The sequence below is a fragment of the Diadema setosum genome, chromosome 4 (genome assembly GCF_964275005.1).
Source record: "Diadema setosum chromosome 4, eeDiaSeto1, whole genome shotgun sequence".
NCBI classification, from domain to species: domain Eukaryota; kingdom Metazoa; phylum Echinodermata; class Echinoidea; order Diadematoida; family Diadematidae; genus Diadema; species Diadema setosum.
The window spans coordinates 12,649,247-12,669,825 of NC_092688.1; the positions used below are offsets into that span (position 1 = coordinate 12,649,247).

At 37.5% G+C, this 20,579-nt stretch overlaps 1 protein-coding gene across 1 annotated transcript; it reads right to left on the reverse strand.

The window, feature by feature from the left end:
* Positions 1–8,209: 8,209 nt before the first annotated feature.
* LOC140227622 (probable G-protein coupled receptor Mth-like 1) lies at positions 8,210–10,979 on the reverse strand. The gene is made up of 4 exons (XM_072308039.1): positions 10,895–10,979; positions 9,746–9,931; positions 9,030–9,484; positions 8,210–8,467 (listed from the first exon to the last, which is right to left on the reverse strand). The coding sequence occupies exons 1-4, from the start codon at positions 10,977–10,979 to the stop codon at positions 8,210–8,212; spliced, it is 984 nt and encodes a 327-aa protein (XP_072164140.1).
* Between the last annotated feature and the right edge of the window lie 9,600 nt (positions 10,980–20,579).

Sequence of the window (20,579 nt, forward strand, 5' to 3'; positions counted from 1 at the left end):
GAACAGAGAAGTTGGTGAGAATCCCTGGGGTGAGACTGTTGACCACGTTTTATATCTACCGAATGGTGATTACTTTGCTTTATGTATATGATTTTTCCAATGGCAGACAACGCATGTGAAGGTTTCCGGCTAGCCGCAGTACAGTTTGCAACTGATAACTGTCGTCGTCATCTACGAGGTGTGCTACCATTATGATAATGGTTGTAACGGATATCGTCGGTTTGAGAAAGATAAGGGCGTTAAAGCCAAAATATAATTCTCGGAAGGGCTCGAAATTCATTTTCCATCACTCGGAATTTACTTCCAATTCATCGAAAGGGCCTACCACGAATATTACCCGGCTGACGCAATTTACCGGGATGATGAGTTGTTTTAAAATGTTTTGATATCAAAATGACTTCAATCATAGTACACGACTTTTATTCTAAAGAGGCCTGTAGATCCCACAATTTAATGTCCAAATGGCCCACCAATGTCAAAATTACCACGAATGTCATAACACGCCAACCACAAATGTCAAAATTACCAGAAATGACATAACACGTCAACAAGAAATATCAAAATTACCACAAATGTCATAACACGTCGACCGCAAATTTCAAAATCCGATTGACCACAAATGTCATAACATGTCGACGACAAATGTCAAAATTTCCATTTTGCTGCAAATGCCATAACGCGTCAACAACAAATGTCAAAACTCGTCGCTTCCATGAAAATAATGAAAAATAGTGAATCATACGATAATTTGATCAACGTTTGTCTTTCCAGGGAGGTGGGAAGCGTTTCTTCCATCTTCCTGGTCTGTCTGTCCATCTGTTTGCTAAATGGGATGAAACTTGGTGGGTGGATAAAAGTTGATCCCAGAATTACCCCAAATGTCATAAAGTGTCAACCGCAATTGTCAAAACTCATTGATTGCATTATAGTAGTGTATACATGTATATAGTTCACATGTAAATGTGATTACACAAAAAAAAATTTGAGTTCTCTTACACATACTACTGACTTAATACGTTTGTTGTAGCTCTTAATTCTTTTGTTTTGCCCAGTTCAGTTTGATTAACGTTTGTTTGTCTGTCTGTCTGTCTGTTAAATGGGATGAAACTTGGTGGATGGATGAAGGTTGATGTCAGAATTTCTGTAAATCTTTAGAAAGCCATGCCGTTTACTATCATATTCTGTCAGTATTATTATGTTATGGTGACGTGTTACGACATTTGTGGTAATTTTAATATTCGGGTGGTATATTTGAAAATCGTTAATTCCCAACGTGTAGGCATAAAATAATAGGAGGGGAGTCGAGCAGGGGGAGGATGTGGGAGGGGGAGCTATGTAGAGCCCACAAATGTCAAAATCGTCCACTGTCAAAATTACCACACATGTCATGACACGTCAACCACAAATGTCAAAATTACCACAAATGTCATGACACGTCGACAACAAATGTCAAAAGAAGAAAAGAAATGGCAATCTTTTTCAATGGCCCCGTTCAAGTGCATGGAGGATGTTAATTTACGATAGTTTCAGTCTAAAGTAGTTAATAGAATTTTATATACAAATAAGATGTTCAATAGAATTGGATTGGTTGAAAGAAAAGAATGTTCATTTTGTAATGTGTATGTTTAGACTTTAATACATTTTTTGAGTGAGTGTCAATGTGTTGATAGATTGTTGGTTGAAGTAAGAGAATGGATTAATGTTAACACGGGGTTAGAAATAACATTTACGACGGAAAATAAATTATTTGGTTTTGGGGGTATTAACAATTCGGCATTGAATTGTATTACCAAGCTTGTGAGATATGAAATTTATGTTCGTAAAATAAGAAAAATAATACCTCGTTTTGATTTATGTAAATATAGTATAAGGGAATATTATGATAAAGAGAAATTTATTGCAAGAAATAATCATAAGTTGCAAGTGTTTCAGAAAAAATGGTGTCTCTTATCTCTTTAGACACCTTTTTTCTTGATTTATATCATATTGTATTGAATTCGAAAAAGTATGATGTTATTTGAAATATGATGCATTACGCGTACAGATGAAAGAGAATAATGAATATCCCAGTAAGGAAAAAACAAACAAACAAATGTCAAAATTACCATGAATGCTCGTTCCCTCTCCCTAGATTTTTGGGCTGACAAATTTTCCAGAATTCCACAAAACGTGATCAGATCCTGCTATTCAAATCTTAGGAGTGCAAAATCTCCCTCGTACGTGTGAGAGGGAGATACTTCCTTCGCACACATCATTAAAACTTTGCACCCCTCCCCCTCCATCCTGAAAACGGGTCGCTTTTGACTTCACCATCATTTCTGGAAATCATGTTGCCTGTGACGTGGATGTACCGAGTCCACATACAATGTAAGTACAACACATGTAGTTGAGTTTTTTTTAATGAAATATTTGTTGGGTGATATAGTATTAAACATTAGAACTTGTTAGCATATAACACTATTTTGTGCGATTTATTTCAAGAGGATTTCTTTAAAATTTGCTTCGTGATCGCAGTCATTTTCATTCCAATGAAGTAGAAGTGAACAAGGAAAACGCATTGCATCCGTGATGCTTTCATACAGAAGATGCATACAGTTGGAGGCCATTTATTAGGATGGTTACAGCAGGTTTGCAAGGAAACCAAGACATGAAGTGTGTGAGAGTAATAATGGGGAATCATGAAACCTACCTGTGGCCTGTGAATTCTAGGATTTCTTTCCCGATTACCAATCACGGCATTTCCATCACACAGAGCAGAATGACGATGAAGGTCATTTTCGCCATATCACTCTCACAGTTTCCTGACATGCCTGAGACATACATACTTTGTGATAAACTCTGGTACAGGTTTGTGGACAGCTGGCAATATCATACGGCCTTGTCGAACAGAGGCGTTAGTGAGAATTGTTAGACTTTATATTCACCAAATGGGCACTATATTTTCATTAAGTTATTTAATTATAGATGAGATTCTGAATGATGACACCGGTAGGCTGGGGAAGGACGGGTTTCCTTCCGCCGTATGCTTTTACATTAATGACTGTCATTGATTTAGTCCTGAGACAGCTATTCAAATATTAGAAGTGATTGTAATGAAAGTTGGGTACTTAAAAAGTGAATGTAATGAATATCTTATGTGTAGATTTCCCATATTGCATTTACGCTTGAAATGATATTTGACTGAAAAAATAGTATCTGCACATTGTTTCACTCTAAAAACACAAATGTTGAATTAGCATTTAATAGGGCCGAGGAGTGACAACATTTTGAAAGTGTTGGTTTTCCTGCTAGATTCAACATATAAAATGTTATTTTAAAAGTTGGATGCAACACTTCAAAAAATGCTGTCACTCCTCGGCCCTTTTAAATGTTGATTGAACATTTGCGTTTTTAGAGTGTTCGATGAATGATCACACTGAAAGATCGACTATTAGGGCCTAATATTATCAAACAAAAATGGAGATGATTTTTCTTAAACGTCCCAAATAGAGTTGGGTTTATAGTTTGTACTTCACACCTTCTTTTGACTGTTCTGGGTGAGCCTCTACTATGTAATTGACGTATAATGCAACCATTTCTTTCAAAAGCATTTTACATTTCTGCGTTAGCACAACGAAGTCCACATAGCAGCATTGCATAGTATCATGCTTCTCCGTATGAATATGAAGTTTTCGGATGATTTTCCTTTCTTTTTTGTTTTTGCATGGCGCCCATCTCCCGTAATGGCAAATAAGTATCACGATGTCAAATCTATACTGTACCCCATCCTCTTCCCACCTTGATTCACCATTGATTCGTAATACTTTGGTTCTCACAATTCATATAATGTATAATCTTATGTATTTTTCAAGCTTTAACATTTAGCATTATCGAATTCAATTTTCACGTGTTGCCATCATAAATTTACACTGTTTATATACTTCAAATAATAAACGTTTGGAAGACTTTCTTGTTTGTGAGAAATTTAGACGATTGTGTACGTGATCACATGAACTTTAAGTGCCCCAAAGCTGATATTAATACAGGCATTTGTAAAAGTGACACCCCGCTCTATGTGATGAATGAATGAAGCTGAAGCTTTTACGTACATGAGTTGTGACTCATCTCATCATCTCTATGTCCCTATACGAGAGACAGAGCGTTTTGTCTCTTAATAGAGAAAATGGGATGATAACATCAAACATTGCTCAATTACGTTTGGGAATCCACTCCGGGTCCTTTGGATCAAGAGACAGACGCACTACCGACTAAGCCGAATCAGCCCTTTTTGCCAACTGGTTGCTTAATCGAATGTATTCTTCTCCTTAGCTGGTTTAGCTGGTGTTTATCTGATTTAAAATCAGGATTACGTTGCTGGCTCCCTGACGGAAAAAGGTGTATAATAAACGGTATAAGATGAGGGTCTACAGATTTTCTATGCTACATGTATCTATTTGCCATACTTCCTGTCATATCCTGAAACAGAATTCCATGAAACCCATTATCCACTGTCATTCCAGTGGAATCAACCATCAAATTAAATGCTGTGTGAAAAGTGACAATGCGATCTCATTAGCAGAGTTTACGACGGGAGACAGAGAGCATCGTTATTAGCCTAATAAAAGAAATTGAATGGACTGTGTGTGCAAAAATAACAGATCGTGCGAACAGGAGACGCCTTCTCACAATTATTGTACAGTGATAAAGCTTTTCCTGTTTGTGCGAACAATTCAGTTGCAGTTGAATTCAGATCAAATTTATTTCTAATATCACATTTTTGTTTTACAATTAAGAAAAATACAATGTAATAACATTATTCAAAATCATCGTATTTTGGGGGGAAAGAGACGCCTAAGGAAAAGACACGTTTATGGAGATGTGAGTCATTCAATAAATTGAACTTACGAAAGAAAAGAAAAGAAAAGAAGAGTAATGGCAGCTCACTCACAAGCACACAGATGATCGGGGAAAACAAAGACGGAGACAGGACAAACTCCAAGAGACAATGGGAAGGGGCAGTAAGAGAGAGAAGGAAGGAAGGAAGGAAGGACAATAGAGGGGAAGCAGTGGTCCGCCAGAGCTATTACCAGACACTTTTCCACTGGCATGGGCACGGAAATTGACATCAATTGAATTATGCAAATATGCTGGTTAATAAACCACAATAACAATAGAAACATAATTTAAATCATCTCAGAACCAAACTGTCCTTAATTTTATTATACAGCAAGAAACATTTCATCAGGCATGCCAGAGGAGAGCGCATGGTTGTAAAGGGTATATAATTCTCAAAGCCCTTTTTTTTAGGGAATACAACATAAATTGTCGATTTAGCGAATTTATACAGTAGTTCAAACATGACACGACAAATACCCTATACCCTGTCCATGCCACATCCCCCTTCCTCGGTCTCGAATAGTGCTCTATACAGGTGTATGAATGTTCCGTTGAGAAATTTCAACACCGATCGAATCATACTTTAAAGGTGCACTCCCAAGTAGCGTAAAGAAAACAAATATGGATATTGCTAACTGGTGCTTTAATTTCCTGTTCAAGCATTTGAATATGAGAGTTTACCTAAATATGCTATCATAGGCACTTGAACACAAGGGAAAAACTAAAGTAAGCTTATTTTTACGCGTTCATTAATTTTCCATTTCATTTATTTCCAAATTCTCATTAAAATACATGTAACAAAAAAAAGTGAAGATAATAACATTACATTAGGTGACAGTATACATGTACAAGAAGAAAAAAACAATGGAGAGAAAGAGAAAAAAGATTAAAGAAAAGAAATTCTAAGAGAGAAAATGGAAGGACCATCAGAGGCCATTGGCCTTTCTACGGCTGGACTCCCACTTAACATTTTATGTACATTATAAGATACGCTTTAAAGGAGGGAAAGAAAGACAAATAAAAACAGGCAAACTATGAGTGAAAAATATATAAGAAATACACATTGTAGACATCACTTGAACGTTTGATTAAATTTCTGCAAAAACTTCAATTATAATCATTCAACAAATATCTTTTATATCTACATTTGAGAGAGGAAAGGGAAGGACATAACTTCATTTCATCAGGCACAGAATTCCAAACATGTATTCTTTGATATTTAACAGATCTTTGCAATGTAACATCTCAGAAGAGGTAAATATAGGTCACCAGTTTGTCTAGTGTTATATAAATGAATATCTCTCGTATATTTGAACATGCCTTATCAAAGACACAGGGGTAATAACTTTCCATTTTCTTTTCATTTTCCCCCAAGTATTTCGTCATGCAAAATGTTACGTGTATTATGCTGTCACCTAAGTTTTGATCTCTCTGTTTCGTGCTTTTACCAGAAACAATGTAGAAACTCATGAATAAATATATATTTTACTTATTGCCAACTTATTGCTTTAGCATAATCAAATCTGCTTCAGTCTATATGAATATAGCTGGCATTTTCTGGACTACCATTGTAAAATTGAATTTAGGATATCAGGTAGAGTTAGTGGCTTCCCGCCGGAAAGGTTGTATGATCATCCGTTTAAAGGCTCGGTCACAAAACCTTTACGAACAGCTACGAACGCCGTAAGAACGATTTTAGACCTTTTCATAAGACCTTCTTTAAAGGCCGTACGAAACCAGCGTTTGTAGATCTTTCTTAAACTGTTCGCAAGTTCACAACCTAGTCGATTTTCCTGTCCAAGATTTTTTTTTTCACATTGTATGAGACTCCCTTTTCGTATCGTCGTAAGAACAACGTAAGAACCACGAAAGTTTTTGTAGATTTCGTAGGGTCGCGCGACAATATTCTTAAGGTGATCGTAAGAACGCCTAAGTTATTCACAAAGGGCTCTTACCGTGTCGTAAAAAAAGAGCCTTACAAACGGGTTTCCAGCGTCACGCCTTATATATATATACCAGTCACACATCTAAATGTAAATATACAGACATTATGTGCAGATATTAGAGGTACAGATACGCTTTCCCTTGTATTGCCTTCTTCATATCTAGGGCAATGAGGTATCACTACTTTTGAAATTTTAGGTTCTCATGCCATCATTAATTTTAAGCTCGTCCGCACGAGGAATACTTGAGTAGGCTGCTACTGTACGGCATGCCTTGAGGGATCAAAGGAATGATACAGTTTTGGTTGAGATGGGGATTCAGGTTTTAACTCAATGGGAGATGATAAAAAAAAAACACTTAGGTGAAATATTAAAGAACATACAATTCTAAGAGAAATTCAAAGTGTGTTTTATGAAAATCGGTTTTGAAATGTCTGAAATATCCGAAAACAAAGTCAAACAAAGGTGGTCCTAATAAAAGGTTGGTCCCAATACTTAATAGGGCCTCTTTGTTTCCGGATATCGCAGACATTTCAAAAACGATTTTCATCAGATAAACTTTTAAATTCCTGCCTCTTATTGTATGCTCTCCAATATTTCATATATCAAGTTGTTTCTAAGCTCGCATAAAGCTAAAATCTGCATCCCTATCTCAACCAAAACTACACCAACCCTTTAAACTTGTACATCCCTGTCTCGTTGTTAAAGGGACATAATGATTATTAAAAGCTCGGTCGAAGCAACACAAGCCTGACCAGTTCCCATACAAAAATTAGATGGGACATCACCAGATAGGGACAGGATGGATTCTGATAACTGTATTACCAACTAGTGAATTACCCCAACGTGGACTACCTGAAGTCAAAAAGATCGTCTGCAAAGAATCACTCACATTATCTACTCCTGGTGAATTAAAACGTAAAACTGAGAATGCCTTCCATCAAGCACCTCTTCAATATCCTCGATATATAGGGACACCCTTAAATGAAAAAAAAAAAAAAACCGGTACCTTATAATCCTTCTCGACTATTTTGTCTTAGATATTAACAAATCCGTAAGAATGTGAACTATGTCTGCTGCAGAGAGTAATGCCAATGACGACACGTTAGAAAAGGTAACAGCGATTGAAAGATTAATGTTTAGTATTATGTAATCACTGCAGGATTAACTGATTAAAATTTTGCTTTCATTAAGAATGGTTTAAGGATTCGCTTGTGACCAGTTCTGTTTTCTCATAAGCCCTAATAACAGAAATAACAAAAGACAGTATTCAGAAATATAGGCACTGTCAAATCAGCCTTCAAGTAGAGATTATCATACGTCGTCCCAGTTCTTAGACAGCGCATATCAACATTAAATCGGTAGTAGACAGACGTTTGCATGGAATAAGACTAGACGCCTGATTGCGCTATGTTATGAGTGGTCTGAGTATTTCCTTCTCCTTGGCCGGACGATCTACGGGTCTCTTCGTTTTCTTTACCGATTTTCTCCCTCCAGAGGGCGATGTTTCGCTTGCTGAAACCGAACACGAGAAGTAGCATAACTCCCTGCAAAGAGTTGACAGCCGTGAACACGTACCAAAGCTCTCGAACCTTACCGTAGTCACAGACGAAGGCGAGTGCCCAGGTGAAGCCCATGATGCAAGACAGCTGGATGAGTGAAATAAGGAAGAACATAATAAACATATAAGTGCAAACAGAGGAAAACTTACCCAAAGATACATTTTAGGCCTCAACACGCATTCCCAAACAATGATTAAGAGAAGTACCATTTACTCTAACCGAGGCAAACAAACACGCACACATACACACAGAAATAAACATACATGTGACCTGTGACATGTGATTATGACTGTCCCTTAAGTACTCATTAATTTTCCTTTAGCTCGTATTTGTTTATTTCTTTTTTGGCCCGATATCTTACCGTTGAGACATAAAACAGGTGGAGTAGCAGTCTAATTGCAGAAGAGACTATCATTATGCAATGAGATGAGAAAGAATCGGCTGTATTCACCATTAGGAGCTAAGCTGGAAATATTTTATAACTTTCCAATTGACCATGAAATCAGAAAATTGTTGAAAGCAAAGAGTTCACAAGCTGGCATTGATTTTTCTTGGTGCCATGGATACTGCTTGATATTGGTCTATAACCATTACGCATCAAAAGATCAATAACCGACTGCAGTTTTTCTCATAAATACAATATCGATACCTTTATGTAAAGAAACAGATCTTCTTTCGCCTGGGTGATCACTGGTCTATCCTTCCGCACCATCTCCGAAGCTTTCTTAGTCATTCTGATTCCCCGGACTGTGTCTGCAAACAAGATGAGGTTGACGAACAGGAGACCAGCCAAAGGAACCCCGAAGCCATACAGACTGGCATTACCTCTAGTCAGCCAGCAGATCCCGTTCTTGCCATATCCAAATGTAAAGGCAGTGCATTGACACAAGTCGATGGTCAGGCAGATGCCAACAATGACAGCTGGAGCTCCCCAGGCGTACAGAGAATACCAGACAAAGTAGCCTGTTGAAGGGAGGTTCACACGGATCTTTGCTCGAGAGCCAAACGTACGGCATAGGTCGATGGCGAGAACGTTCATCCAGAAGAAAGATGAAAGCCAAAAATAGTGTGACGTAGCGGCTATGGTCTTACAGAAGGCATTTCCTTCGACAGGTGTCGCGTTTAAATGAATCAGTGTAAACACGACTAGTAAAGAAATTGAGAGCGAGAGAACGGACTTTCCGGATGCGTTTCTTATCTCTGAGAACATGATGTAGGTAACAATGAGAATGAGGAGGGAGAGTATTGACAGGGAAATGCCGACTTGAGAGATAATATTGAGACCCCTTGGAAGGTCACTGACATGATTCACAGTAGTCAATCTACAGTATAACGCCGATCCGTCCGGCATGAGCGAGAACTCACCAGCTTGAAGTATGACATCCTCCTCAATCAGTCTCAGTATCAACTCTCCGCTATCCGCGGTGACAATTTCAAAGGACTCGGCATGTAGTCTGAATTGAGAGTCACACGGCAAAGTGTCTGCAACGTGACACAATGACTCCGCGGTGTGGCGCCTCACAACAAAGCTTCCATTTGCACTTGTGGCATCTATTACGAAAGGTTGCAGAAAATCACCGGATGCGTTGCCTTGAATCAAGGGATCTACATTCGAGCAGTTCCACCCTGCCGGAGCCTCGATCGTAGTTTTGAAAAGCGTAACATTTCTTGAAATGGGAACCTTAAAACTAGAGTTCAAATAACTATCAGAAAAGTCTAATGTCATTAAATCTGTTCTATTTACTCCATAGTCATAGCAAATCTGACATTTTGTATTCTTCGATATCATCAGAGAGAAATTAAGTTTTTCCTGAAGCATGTTATCACCATCACTAGGAGTACATGATTCAATGGACACAAAGGCATTTTGGTCCGCAAGCATTCCAAAGGCGTTACCCAGATGAGAAGAAATGCTTGATTTATCCTCACTGGTTAAACTTTCAAAGGTATCGTAGTGAGAATGGAAGGAAATGCATACTCGCACAAACTCTTTTCCTAGAATGGGCTTACAGTGTTGAGTTTCACCGTCGAAGGCAAATCCATACCAGCAAAATACTATTTGACAAGTCTTAGTAAGGGGATCAAAGGCTTCATTTCGTGCGCATGTGGTTGCAAGGGCAGAAACCTCAGTTAGACTGAAAAGAAAGAATGCCCCAATGTTGGTACCTGGGATATATAACGATGTGTCCTGTGGATTACAGTAAGAAACATAGCGACGGCACACATTTAGGCCATTGCAGTATGCACAATGAAGATTCTGATACACAATCCCGTTAAAAGTTAATACCGGATCAAAATATGACGGGCAAGAAACGTCAGTGTTACCATCTGGTGCAAACAACTTTGAGCATCTGGTAAAATGGGTAAAAAAGCAAGGCCTTGGAGACATGTTTGCAGAAAGGTTGTTAGGCTGGATAACTCTAGACGCAAAGCAATCAGAAATTTCGAACAAATCTTCAACATTATCGACTGAAGTTGCAGATAAGTTGAAATTGTCGCAATCCCAGTCCAAACCCCATGGTTGAAGATCTGAGGAGGGTATCCCATGGCAAAGAGCGCAGTAGACGTTTTTGAAATGTCCAATCCCATGAACAGCCATGGGAATGACGAAGTATGTGTCAGTATACGTCAGACGCTTACCAGAAAAGGTAAATTGTTCACAATAGTACTTGAGTCTACTCTCCTCGGGAGCGCTTTTAGGGCACAGTGATATCATCTGGAAAGCTGAGTTTAAATCCCGGATATTAAATATCTTTGTGCATGTCATATAGGGAAGGTATTCGTCTTCCCATGCCATTTTAGGCGGTCGAGTGTCTTCTGGATAGGGAAAAGATTTCTGGCTCAACGTTCCATTGCCAACCGCCTCTTGCCGATCTGCACAACAATCCCTATACTTCACGCAGTCTTCATCACACTTACAGAAACGCTCTGTCCACTCGACTGTACAGGACTGCAATCCGATGCCAAAAGAATTATAATTTCGTTGACAGACTGCTGGAAGTTGGAATTGGTTTCCATTTTTTTTGCACCATATCGTTTCTAGGGCATAAAAGACAGGATAAGGCAGTAAGTGACACATGTTTCTAACGCATGATATGAACCTTCTCCGATTATAAGGTTACGGTTCATTATTTTCTAAGGATCGTTCGTTAGTCAGAAAATGACAAATAAATTGTCATTCTGAATGAAGAGACGTTATTCTAAACATTCGCTAGAACCAAAATAGGGTTCGCTAGTGAGAAAATTAAATGAGGTTTGACGTTCCAAAAGTTTCTTAAGGCGCGTTTTCCCAAAGGCCCTTTACTTCAAAATGACCCCCCCCCAAAAAAAAAAAAAAAAGAAAAAAAAAGAAAAAAAGAAGTACCTCAGGTTACGGTTAAAGGGCAATCACCAGCCTATTTGTAGCCTGCTTGGTGGCCCTTGGATTGGATTGATTGATTGATTGATTGATACAATTGATTGATTGATTGATTGATTGATTAATTAATTAATTAATTTTAATTCAGTCTGTGTTCACAAAAGTATGAAACAGATATAACTGAGTAAGAAGGATTATTGTATGAATTATTAATATACAATTGCATTTTGTCCAATTTTATGTACAAAAATAATCGGTACAATAATAAGATATATAATACTAGGTGTTACAAAAACATTTCCCATTTTTTATCCTTAATCATTCAAGAACTATCATTTCATTTCACACATGCATGTTCACATGCATGTTTTTTTATTTTCATTTCCAATCAAACACAGGTAATACACTTTGACATGATTACATATATTGGAACATAATAATACATATTGGTTCTTAAAAGAACTTCATGGAAATGGAAATTGAAGGGCTGCTAAAAAGCGAACTTGTAGATTGCAGTCCCCTCACTTACGTTACATTACTACAATACATTAATTATATATGACTTTATAACACAAGACAACGATACATGTACCGTACAAGCTAATCATTGAAAGTATACAGTTTTCATTCAATCGAATCGGATGGTTACATGAAGTATACTGTATACGCTTTCACATGTATACACATAGACATAGACATAGACATACACACACATACGCATACACATACACATACACATACACACAATCACACACGTACCCACACACACATACGCACACACACGCACGTACACACACATGTATGCATCCACATACATTGTGCACGCACAGAAGGCTGTAGGGAAAGAGAGGGCGGGAGGGGGAGAGGGGGAGTAGAGAGAGCGAAGGGCAGGTCAACATTCTCGATGCAGGGTGAAGAAAAAAGATCAACAATTCCAAAAAGTCAAAGTAATCATGGGGTACATATGAGCTAATCAAATATTTCTCTAAATTACTAGAGAATGATTTCAAACTAAAGGGCTTTTTACACTTGTAAATTTTTGCTTAGCCCCGGACCAACGGTGGGGCTTGGGGGGGGGGGGGGGGCCTTAGCCCCACCGTTGATCCGGGGCTAAGCAAAGGGTATTACTAAACAACATCACATTTGTTTTCTGCAAATTAAGCGATAATCTATTTGCTCTTAGCCATTGCATTATCTTGTTCAATTCTATATTCATGACATCAACTAATGTATGAGGATTTGAATGAGAAAAGAAAAGATTAGAATCATCTGCAAATAATATAAAAGAAAGAACATTTGAAGATTTTGGAAAATCATTGATGTAGATAATAAAAAGTAACGGCCCTAGTATACTTCCTTGTGGAACTCCACAATCAACTGAGCGCAAAGAAGATTTTTCATTGTTTATACAAACAAATTGTTTTCTGTCTTTCAAATAGCTTCTGAACCACTCAAGTTTATAAAGAAGAATGTCGTGGCTAATCGTGTCGAAGGCCTTGGAGAGGTCCAGGAAGATTCCTGCAGTATGTTGAAACTTATCTATTGCTCGATATACTTTTTCAGTGAAAGATGATATTGCATGTGCTGTGCTATGTTTCTTGTGCTATATGTCAGACTAGACTTGGAATTTGTCAACACTGACAAATTAGGAGATCCGATCTATTCAGAAATCAATGATTTCAGTCCTGATCCCCATAGGCATGACCATACAAGTTTCATCTGTGTTTAGGGACATTGGTCGTGTGATGTTTGGATTGTCATTTAGAAAAGGGAGTCAGATCTGCCATCTTTGGTACCAAATTCCGTGTACACTATAACGAAGATACAGAATGAAGTTTATTTGACCTTTGACCCCACTCTGCACACCCAAGATGGCATCTTAGCAAAAAGTGGTTATTTTGTGAAATGATTCTTGCGACACCGTCTATACGTGTGCAAAACATGGAAAAGGTATAGGACAGGTATTCATTAAGATACAGGATGAAACTTTTATGACCTTTGACCTTAATTTACCTGTCTTGCAGTGTCTGATGAAGTAGTAAATATATATATATATATATATGATAGTTGTTATTTTATGAAATGGTGTACTTGAAATGGACTCGTAAAGATTTGCAAACTATGGGGGTTAAAGGGCGTGTTTTTCTTGAGCTATTGCAAAGAAAGTCAGAGAAAGTAAGACATAATCTCCCGGCATTGAAGGTAAGCGTCAATTTCAACCAGGTTTTTGGAAGTAATCCGGACTTCCAATAAAAAATGGAGCACGTGAACGATAGCCCAAAGTCTCAGCTGCAACATATCAAATCTGGGAGAAATCACCGAAGAAGAAATTAGCTAGTGCTCGATAAAGACAGTCATGTCATTTTTCATTTCCAGAAAAAATGTACTCCCATACTATAGAGACAATACCTCATTTGCACAGCCAAAATGGCGTCCGACCAAAGCGTCGTTATTTTACAAAATGATCCACCTATCGAGGTCCATGTGTGTGCAAAATATGAGGGTGATACCATACACACTAATGAGATTACAGTTAAACGGACTGTGTAAGTTTCGGAAATAACGAACATTCGGAATAACGAACATCATAAATATTCATTAACTTTATTGCGAGGAGAGAGAGGTGATTTTCCATGAAGTCGAATCAGAAAACAGTTGTAGGCAGCTCACTTAATGTAACAACAGACGTGTGGCAAGCAAGGAAGTGTCACCGTTCCTCTTTTCCTCTTCTCCTTTTCCTTCACTGTGTTTTGTTTTTCTCTCTCTATCTTTCTCTTTACAAGAGAGGTTGCTTGTGTTTGTTTGTCCGTCTGTTTGTTTGTTTGTTTGTTTGTTTGTTTGTTTATTTGTATAAGACTGTATGTGTTGTGCACCGTTTATGTCCAGGAAATTGCCTTTTGATGATATTTAGTCTTTTTGTCCACGAGGAGACTGCAAAATACAAGCTTAGCTTTTTAGCATGTCTCCTCCATTTCCTGCAACTTTAGTTTTGATTCAATATTCTCTTGCTTTTTTTTTTCATGCGTATTATTGTTAACTTCACGTATTTTTCTTTGTTACGACATTGTATTGATGTTGTATTATTTAGTGTATGAAAATGTTGTTGGAAATGAAATAACTGAAATGAAAAATGAAATACGACAAACTGGAATGTATAATCACAAACCTACTTTTTTTTGAAAAGATTATGCTTGCAAGCGATAAAGGGCATACATTAACATTTTGATGGTGACGTTGGATGCGGAAATGTCCGTTCAGGTGGATTGGATATAATCAAGGCTATACTCATACAAAGAGATCTGAAAAGATTCAAGTATAAGACAAAACAAAGATGAAAGATGAAAGAGAGAAGTTCGACTACAGTCGTAATATTATGTTCTCAAAATACATTCAATATTTTCATAAATAATACATTATCATCACTTGTATAAGTAAAAAAAAAAAAAAGTAATCCAACTTTGGAGGGCTACTATTTCACAATTGTCAGCTATAAAAAGCTCAGTTTGGTTGTGAAGAAAGAGGAGCTCATCTTTCCATTGACACCTAATTATGGTAGGCCTACAATGTAAAAACATCGGTGTTAGATTTAACACCACGGGTGTTAAATCTTGAACACCGATCAAACTTCAATAAAGGACCACACCCACAGGTGGTGTTAAAAATGCACTGTGATGGTGTTGAAAAGTGTTCACCTGACACTTCGTGGTGTTGATTTGACACTGTACCTGGTGTTGTTTTGACACTGTACTGGTGTTCATTCAAAAATGACACCACATGGTGTTGATTTGATATTTGCTGGTGTTAATATCAATGGTTTAACACCCGTCCAGCTTTAATAAGGGACCACACCAGCTGGTGTTACTTTGGTGTAAATTTATTTTCACATTTTTTCAAAAATCTAGTATTTTAATGTAAAATTCTTGATCGTCGTGTTTAAATTAAAAATCAACAAGAAGTGCAGTTACTAAGAAACTCTTCAAAAAACAGTTTAAAATTTGGAAATGACACCCGGAGGTGTTGATTTAACACCATAAATGAGCACCGAAAATTTAACACCAGCTCGGTGTTCACTATTTAACACCGGACTTTTTGCAGTGTACAAATGTCATTTATTGTTCCTTCCTGTGACACTCAAACTTTGAAAAAGTGCAATTTGTCATTGTCTTTAAAGTCCATGCGGTCAGTCCTGCGTGACATTTGTCAACATAAGAAAGTACGAATGAAAAGAAGAAGAGTTCCTCTTTCTTCACAAATAACATTGTACTCTCCAGAGCTGACAATTAAGAAATGGTAGCCCTCCAAATTTGAATGACCTTTTTATACGCTTTGTACATTAGTCATTGGATACGAGTAGTAATAAGTTAAAAAATTGACGAATCAACAATGCTGTCACGCAGAAGATTGATACGCTCCAACGTCATGACGGTGGTTACAAATTTGTAAGAACAACATCAAGTTTGAGAAAGAAATAATTGCGATCTAAACCTACCTGTGAATTCTACGATTTCTTTCCCCACTAGCAAGGTCGGAATTTCAGTCACGTAAAGTAGACCGATGATGATTACTTTTGCCGTATTGATTTCCTTTAAGAAGTGCATAGTTTCTGATGAACGCTAGTACAAATTTGTGGACAACTGACTATCATGAGGCTTTGTCAGACGGAGACGAATACAGCAGTTGGGTTGACCATACCAGATAAAGTTTATCCCCTGCGACTATTTGTTGTGTCGCTTCTGTTGCGTTCGCAGAGTACGTGCACACAACGCACGCAACGGCTATTTGTGAGAGACATGAGACGCACGTGCATAACAACCCTCCCTCTTCGTGTGTGTGTGTGTGTGTGTGTGTTTTCGGGAGAGCAGGGAGGCGGGAAGCGCGCAGGCGGGAAGAGCGAATAGTGACGGAGTGCGCCACCTGTACTCAAAGAAAACATTTGCGGGAAAGGCATCGAAGGAAATCTGTTCGCTCGTGGATAAAATGGGATGGTGATTACTTTGCTTCAAATATTTAGATCTACATTACAGATGGTTTCGCAAAATTTGGATATGACGCAAGTGAAGGTTTCCATTATAGTGTAAAATGATGTATGAGCTTGGTTTTTGTTTGTTTGTCTGTTAGTTTTTGTTTGTTTTTTTGGTATGCGATATTCAATATCTTTATAAATATTGATATAGGCTTTGAATCCTTGGAAATTTGGCGATTTATTTTGAAACTTACAAATATAGATATAATATTAAGGAACAAATACGTTAGGAATTCATCTTACTCGAGACCAAACATCTTTTCAAGCATTGAAGCAGTCATATTCTTCTTAGTCTTCTGATTTATAATCGCCATTGTCTCTTCCCAGAAGGGTTGCACAACATGCCAATCAATAAATAAATGAAAGTATGTTCAGGGGCATTCCAGTAGTCAGTGTAACTATCAATAGTGGAGGGTGTTTTAATGGTAGGATTCCAGTGGTCAATGGTAACTGTCAATGATGAAAAGTATACTGGAAACTAGAAACCTACCACTCATAATTATACTTTCAACTTTCAGCTGATATATAAAGGTCTATACCTTTCTATTATACGAATGGTATAGTTTTTCAGCTATCAGTGGTAATTGTCAATAATGATGATAATAATCATGATAACAATAATGACTATTATTATCATTATCATTGTCATTATTGTCCTCACCATTACTATTATTATTATTATCATTGTTGTTGTTATTATTATTATTATTGTTGTTGTTATTATTATTATTATTATTATTATTATTATTATTACTACTACTACTATTATTATTATTATTATTATCATATAACTATGGACTTATAAGGCGCCAAATCCATCTGATATATAAATGCTCAAGACGCAACCATGTGCAAGTTACGAATTACATACAGGTCCACAAGGGAAAGAAAGAAACAGAGTGAAACAGTACACAGGACATTAAAAAAAAAAAGTGAAAATCAATTATTGTCAACCAAGTTACACAAATACTTCACAACGTTGCCTATAAATACTTCTCCAGAATTGCTATTCTTAATGAATTGAGGGAGTGAGTTCTATAAAGAAGACCCGGCGTATTAAATATGTAAGGTATATACCAGAGCAGAATACCACATACCACAATACCATCTGTTCTTGTTCAAGTTTCCAGTTTTTGTGAAGAAGGTTTCAAACGATCTGCACTTTGGCATTTTATTTTATTGCTCACTTTCACAGTATAATTATGCTTTCAAAGTATGCAGAAGGCACTAATTGTGATGCAAAGATCATATAGCTGGAATTGACCATCAAATTAATGGTGTGGGTAACATCGCAATTTGGACTTTCTCATTATTTCTCTCATTAGCTCGGGACGGCAATGAGCATTTCTATTGGTGCAATAAATGAGGTGATATTTATTGAGGAGTAACTGCAAAAAAAAAAAAAAAAAAATCACCTGCAAGCACAAGCAAAAGACAGATGACCTCCATCGACATGAAAGCTTTTACCTGTTCACCTAATTAATGGTATCTGCTGATTTAATACCTAATTATCAATAAAGAAATATGCCAAAATACAAGAAACAAACTACTTGAAACGACAGTAGTATAAAGCATGGAGCAACAAAGTAAATTGCGAACTGCACTTCAGCATAGTACATTGTACTGTTCATTGGCTTTCGAAAATGATTATCAGAAATATATTTGTTTTGGCTGTTGATGCTTTATATGTTTGTAATCTATTTCATAAGCAGGACATTAGCTCCTCTTCTCTCACCGTAGGCTGCGTTCTCTTCAAGCATCGATCATTTTTACTGCGTACTAGTATTCTATATACGTACCCTTATACGGTTTCAGTCTGTTCCGCTGGAAAGCAGCTCGACACTGTATCACTCTCGAAAACGCTCGGCTAATAATTGTCTCTGTGGGCTTTGACCCTTGGTGTATGCATGAAAATAATTTAGGTTCTTCTTTCTCTCTCTCTCTCTCTCTCTCTTCCTCTTCTCCCTATTTTCTGTTCCCTTTTTTTCACACTTTTGCTTTCTTTCTTTTTGTATTCCCGACTTTCCCAGTTTCCCGTATTCTTTGTAGTTGTAAGCTTTTCACCCCCCCCCCCCCTTTATTTCCCCCTTTCCATCAGAGGTACCCACAATGTTACAATCATAGTCTGTCGAGTGGGTACCTCCACTTTTTTTTTCCGCAGAGTGTATACATAGAGTGTATGTTTCTTTTTGTACTGAACATGTAGACATGGACATGTTGTTATCCCTGTCTGTCTGGCTATGTACATTATCAACGATTCGCATGTCAAATTGATCATATTGTTTCTTGTGCATCTGTTGAAAAAAGTGAAAATAAAGTTTGAAAAGTTTGAATATGCCTCCTCCACGAAGTGTAGCCAGAGGCATTATGTTCTCGGGTTGTCCGAGACCCATCTCTCAGTTCATTCGTATTCAATGTTGTGGCCAGTGTAATAGAGGCACCGTTTTAGCTATTATAACTTATAATAATAATAATAATAATAATAATAGCTGGTTTTTATATAGCGCATTTCACACACACTTCAGGGTTTCAATGCGCTTTTTACAGACTATTATTACCCCGGTCACTGGATACATTATCAACCAGCACTAACAGTGCTCATTCTCCACTCCCTGGGGAGCATTCCAGCCAGTCGCAGCCATTTTACAGGCGCACACATGCTTATCAACCAACATAAGCTTTCTCATCCTACCGGGTACCCATTTATACTCCTGGGTGGAGAGCAGCAATGTGGATAAAGTGCCTTGCTGAAGGGCAAACGTGTCGGGCTTGGCATGGGCTCGAACCCACGAACCATACCACGCTCATGTCGTTCACAGACGAGCGCTCTTATCCACTCAGCCACGACATTTGTATAAATGGCATATTCATGTATGTGCGAATGTACCTCAAGGTCAAATGTCAATTTTAAAAAAAAAAAATCCCCATACCTCCTATTTAATACCTGTTCAAAGGTCGTAAGGGTCAAGTTTCATCTTGAAATGCAAAAATTATACTTCTTTAACATCGACATCATTTTCTCAATTGGTACAGTCATGTAGGCCTATATCTTTGAAATGTTATAATATAATCACTTTAATGATAAAATTTCTATATACTGCACAGTGCTTTTGCAGGGAAACATTTCGCCATGGAGTAAGAAAGTTAAAATTCTCCTATTTTGCCCATGATTTGAAAATGGCTCAAAGTGCTCTAATGAAAATTGATGCATACAGACAGTGATTATTTTCCAGTCGTATGAAACCATTGTCTCAGATAGGCAAGATTTTCTGTAGACCTGTTGGGAGAATATGCGAAGTAGTGCAGGAAGCATGACAATCGCATGGCTACATTTCTAGCAAGTGGTTAATTTTAGATGTTGTGTATCTGCTTGTTTGTTTGGTTTTTTTTTTTTTTTTTTTTTTTTTTTGTTGCTATGTTTCATTACTTTTTGCTGGAGTGGTGTTTTGGTATTTTAAGACTGTTCGAGACTTTTAATGCTGCTGCCAGTTATTTTGTATACAGGATGTTATGTGTTTCTAGAGTTCAAAAATTCAGAACGAATGTATTGTGTCTGCTCATTGAGGGCTTTTCAGGTAACAGGAGCCCATCATAAACTTTCCCAAGGAGTCGCGAGAGTTAGAGCGAAACTTTAAGACACAGGTTTTCACTGTCAGATACTGAACCATATTATGCGAGGCGCTTATTGTGGGGCTTTGCCTAACAGAGTTTCCCCTCATTTGCCATGCCCTCATAGTGGATAATTTCTTTTTGTTTTAGTGAATACTTTTCCTCTTCACTTTTTTCTTTCAAATTAAAGTGGTTGATAAGTTTTGGTG